Raw genomic sequence first — 5,267 nt, 5'->3', positions numbered from 1 at the left:
TGTTCGGACATATGCCATTATCTTCATGATTCTTATCAAACCAAGATGAACCACGATCTAAGAAGCTTTATTTGTGGTGTAGCCATGACCAGAGACCTTGAGGAGGAGCTGAGTGACACTGATGAGGAGGCTGCTGATGAGGAGAACCAGGACCAGAACCAGAACCAGAGAGAGACACCAGGAGAGCCAGCTAGTGTGTGGATTGGACCAATGACTAGATCAAGGCTGAGAGCACAAGAGAAGAGTCTCCTACACTTAGCCAAAATCGTGGGAGATGTTTGCAAAGGAGATAACCAAGACAAACCAGCCTGTTGGTTCAATTTAATTAAATTGTAATGTTTCTGGTTATTGGACTTTCATTTAATTTAAACCAGAAACAATAAACCAAGTTTGGGTAGGATTAGGATTTTAAAATTAGACCAATTTTGATTTTTATTAGTTCTAGGATTAGAATTAAACCATCTGGTTTAAGCCTAGGGTTTTCTTTTGATTTCTGTCGATTTATTTAAGACTGTGCAAGCAGCCTGCTTTGTTTTTCATTCAACTTTCAATCTAAGAATTATCTTCTCAGGTTGTTTCAAGTCTTCAAGCTTTCTCTGTTCAGCTAAAGGAACATTGATCTCACTTAAAGGAAGGAATTCCTTGTGAATCCATCTTAGACAATACAGGGTAATCATGTGTCTTTGAGTAGCTATCCATCTTTGCAGCCACACCATAGCTGTAGAGAGCCGACCATAGTTCAACAGAGTGCTAGTAGCCTCTTAGAACACCCACTTCCATTACCTTCAAGTGATCCAGGAGCATAAGCCATACCAGGCTGCACCAAGTGGTATCAGAGCCACTTGAAGGTTAGGGTTTGCGATTTGTCTACTCAGATCATTCCATACCATCAAACACTTTTCTTATCTATCTATCTGTTGTAAGCCAGATGAGCCAACCCTGGTAATCAAAAAAAAAAAAAAGAGATCTTTGATCCAAATAAAAAAAAATAAAATAAGAAAGCTGAAGAGAAATCCAACTAGCTGAAGAGAAATCCAGCTCAGGGTGGTAAAGTCAGCTGGTGCCTAAATCTCTTAATACTTTCTATCTGATTCATTGGGGTTAGTTCTAGATCTTAGGTGTAGAGCTTTGAATCTTAACTGAACTTGTGAGAAAGGAGAGACTTGGCAGCTGAAACAGAGTGAGAGAGAGTTTATATTTGTGCTCTTTTGTTTCTTTTCTAACTTGTCTTTCAGGTTACAATGGCTGATGAACAAGGCAGAGAGGATAGAGGAGAACCGGCAGCCCAGCAGATCAATCTCAATCAAGTCCAATTTGAGGCTATGATGGCTGAGATAACCAGGAGAATGCAAGTTAACTTCAATCGAGCTCAACAAGCTAATGATGTTTTAGTTAATGATAATGCAGGACAGGAGAGAGCAGCAGCTGTTGCTGGAGCTAGGAGAGCACGCAGACCTATAAGGGGAGCACGGTTTGAGGTTGGAGGTCATAGGCTCTATGGTGAGCAAGCTGAGGATGATGAAGCTGATGAAAGTGATGATGAGTCTCAGGCTAGTCAGCACAACAGGCACCATAACCGCAGGCGACAGGCTGATAACCTAGGCAATCTCAAGCTTAGAATTCCTCCATTCCAGGGTAAGAATGATCCTGATGCCTATCTGGAGTGGGAGAAGAAGATTGAGCTAGTTTTCAATTGCCAGCAGTTCACTGAGGAGAGGAAGGTTAGATTAGCAGCCACTGAGTTTTCTGGTTATGCTATTAGCTGGTGGGATCAGATTGCTACTACCAGGAGACGCAATGGAGAGCCTCAGATAGCTTCCTGGTTTGAGATGAAAACTGTAATGAGAAAGAGATTTGTTCCTAATCACTATGGAAGAGATCTCCACCATAAACTAAGGAGGCTTTCCCAAGGTTCTAAGAGTGTAGAGGACTATCACCAGGAGATGGAGACACTCATGTTGAAGGCTGACTTAGAAGAGGGTGTGGAAGCTACTATGGCTAGGTTCCAAGGGGGATTTAATAGAGAGATCCAGGATAGGTTGGAGCTGCAAGAGTATGAAGATATGGATGAGTTGTTGCACAAGGCAATTTTGATTGAGCAGCAGAACAAGAGGAAGAGCTCTACTAGATCTCCATACAGATCTAATTCAAAACCAGCCTACTCAAGAGATGAGAGATCAACTGATAAGCCAAAGGAGGAAGCTTCTACAGCTAGAACCAAGCGTGATGATAAGGGAAAGGGCGTGGATACACCTACCAGAACCAGGAACATCAAGTGTTTCAAGTGCCATGGCTTTGGGCATTATGCTAGTGATTGTACCAACAAGAAGGTGATGACTATCTTAGCTAATGGGGAAGTGATATCTGAGGATGAAGATGGCAACCAGGAGCTTGATGAGGATGGCGTGGAGTATCCAGTCCAAGGGGAACTACTGGTTACTAGAAGACATCTCAATGTTCAACCTAAGGTCAAAGAGGATGAGCAGAGAGAAAACTTGTTCCACACAAGGTGTTTGATTCAAGACAAGGTGTGCAGCTTAATCATTGATGGAGGTAGCTGTACTAATGTGGCAAGTAATGAGCTAGTGGAGAAACTAGGTCTTGAAGTGATCAAACACCCTAAGCCATATCTGGTGCAATGGATCAATGATGAGGGAGGATTAAAGATCACCAAGCAAGTGAAAGTCTTACTATCAGTGGGAAAGTATCAGGATGAGATCACTTGTGATGTAGCACCTCTTGAAGCTAGCCACCAGTGCCGGCCCTTGGTAGAAGCATAGGAAGCAGCTGCTTCTGGCCGATAGATTTATAACTAAATTTCGGCCACATTTTCCCAAATAAACACCTTAGTCCAGTGGTATAATCTTGTATGCAAGGAGTTTAGTAGAATGGATCTGGGTTCAATTCTTGCCTAAACAACATTTTGTTATAGAAAAGCGGCCTTTTTTTTGTTTTTGCTTCTAGCCATATAATTCCTAGGACCGGCTCTGCTAGCCACATCCTCCTTGGTCGTCCATGGCAGTATGATAAGAGAGCATTACATGATGGCTTCACCAACAGATACACTTTTGCTCACAAGGAGAAGCAAGTGACACTGGCGCCAATGACACCTCAAGAAGTACACCAAGATCAGATGCTTCTCAAAAGGAGGAGGGAGGACGCCAAGGCTGCTGGTAAGACCTTACTACTGGAAGAGACCAAGCAGGTAAATAAACTCAACCTCTTTGCTACTGCTAAAGATATTAAAACTGCTGTGATTGAACAATCAAATTTTATTCTAGTAGTTTATAAAGAATTGTTGAGCTCTACTACTAACCTTGCTCCTGAGATTCCAGAGGAGATTGAATGTCTTTTGCAGGAGTATAAGGATGTGTTTCCAGAAGACAATCCCATGGGGCTGCCGCCTATTAGGGGCATAGAGCACCAAATTGATTTTGTGCCAGGGGCTACCTTACCAAACCGTCCAGCATACAGGACCAATCCTGTGGAGACTAAGGAGCTTGAGAAAAAAGTCAATGACCTGCTGGAGAAAGGCCATATCAGGGAGAGCATGAGTCCTTGTGCTGTACATGTTTTACTGGTGCCTAAGAAAGATGGAAGCTGGAGGATGTGTGTGGATTGCAGAGCCATCAACAACATAACAGTTAAGTACAGACATCCAATCCCTCGCTTAGATGATATGCTAGATGAGTTACATGGTTCATGTGTCTTTTCTAAAATTGATTTAAAGAGTGGTTACCACCAGATTAGAATAAAAGAAGGAGATGAGTGGAAAACTGCCTTTAAGACTAAGCTAGGATTGTATGAATGGCTTGTGATGCCTTTTGGATTGACTAATGCACCTAGTACTTTCATGAGGTTAATGAATCATGTCTTGAGAGCTTTGATAGGGCGATTTGTAGTTGTGTATTTTGATGATATCCTGATTTACAGCAAGACTATGGAAGAACATGTTAACCACTTGAAACAAGTTCTAGATGTGCTTAGAAAAGAAAATCTGTATGCTAACTACAAGAAGTGTTCTTTTGGCACAGATAACCTTGTCTTTTTAGGTTTTGTTGTGACTTCACAGGGTATACAGGTTGATGAGGAGAAGGTGAAAGCCATCAGGGAGTGGCCGATCCCTAAGTCTATTGGAGACGTCATGAGTTTTCATGGACTTGCTGGCTTCTATAGGAGGTTTGTGAGAGATTTCAGTACAGTTGCAGCACCACTAACTGAAATAATCAAGAAGAGTGTAGGTTTCACTTGGGGACCAGACCAGGAAGAAGCATTTCAAATGCTAAAGAATAAATTAACAAGTGCTCCCTTACTTGCACTTCCTGATTTTTCTAAAACTTTTGAAATTGAATGTGATGCATCTGGTATTGGAATTGGAGCTGTGTTGATGCAGGATAAGAAGCCCATAGCTTATTTCAGTGAGAAGCTAGGAGGCGCCACCTTGAACTATCCTACCTATGAAAAGGAGCTGTATGCCTTGGTGAGGGCTCTACAAGTGTGGCAACACTACTTGTGGCCTAAGGAGTTTGTGATCCATACAGATCATGAGTCTCTTAAACATCTCAAGGGGCAACAGAAGCTGAACAAGAGGCACGCCAGGTGGGTGGAGTTCATTGAGACATTTCCTTATGTCATCCACTACAAGAAAGGTAAGGAGAATGTAGTGGCTGATGCACTCTCCAGAAGGTATACTCTGTTATCTTCCATGGAAACTAAACTTTTAGGCTTTGAACATATCAAATCTTGCTATGCTGATGATCCTGAGTTTAAAGATGTGTTTAGAGAGTCTGAGAAACATGCTAGTGGGAAGTTCTATCAAGTAAAAGGATTTATTTTCTATGATAACCGCCTGTGTGTTCCTAATGGTTCTTTGAGAGAATTGTATGTTAGGGAAGCTCATGCAGGAGGACTGATGGGACACTTTGGAGTCGCCAAAACACTCTCCACATTGCAAGATCACTTCTACTGGCCGAACATGAAGAAAGAAGTGGAGCGTGTGTGTTCAAGGTGTGTTGTGTGCAAGCAGGCCAAGTCTAAGGTCCAGCCAACAGGTTTGTATACAACTCTTCCTATCGCTACTGCACCCTGGATTGATATATCTATGGACTTTGTCTTAGGACTGCCTAGAACCAGGAAAGGAAGAGATAGTATCTTTGTGGTTGTTGATAGGTTCTCTAAGATGGCTCACTTCATACCTTGTCATAAAACTGATGATGCATCTTTGGTAGCTGATATATTCTTTAGAGGAGTTGTTAGACTGCATGGTA

General features: G+C 42.2%; 1 protein-coding gene across 1 annotated transcript; it reads left to right on the top strand.

Annotated features, from left to right (window-relative positions):
• The first annotated feature begins 3,103 nt into the window (after positions 1–3,103).
• Positions 3,104–4,388, top strand: LOC130507527 (uncharacterized). The gene is made up of 3 exons (XM_057002230.1): positions 3,104–3,565; positions 4,073–4,237; positions 4,380–4,388. The coding sequence occupies exons 1-3, from the start codon at positions 3,104–3,106 to the stop codon at positions 4,386–4,388; spliced, it is 636 nt and encodes a 211-aa protein (XP_056858210.1).
• The last annotated feature ends 879 nt before the right edge of the window (positions 4,389–5,267 follow it).

Source organism: Raphanus sativus, unplaced genomic scaffold, assembly GCF_000801105.2.
Source record: "Raphanus sativus cultivar WK10039 unplaced genomic scaffold, ASM80110v3 Scaffold4708, whole genome shotgun sequence".
Taxonomy (NCBI): Eukaryota; Viridiplantae; Streptophyta; class Magnoliopsida; order Brassicales; family Brassicaceae; genus Raphanus; species Raphanus sativus.
This window is presented reverse-complemented; position numbering and strand designations above follow the sequence as displayed.

What these genes read in the sequence shown, in the direction of transcription:
- LOC130507527 (XM_057002230.1), top strand. Translation starts at nt 3,104, where the DNA reads ATGACACCTCAAGAAGTACACCAAGATCAGATGCTTCTCAAAAGGAGG. An exon ending in AGAGCATGAGTCCTTGTGCT is followed by an intron (nt 3,566 to 4,072) that starts GTACATGTTTTA and finishes GTGACTTCACAG; the next exon opens with GGTATACAGGTTGATGAGGA.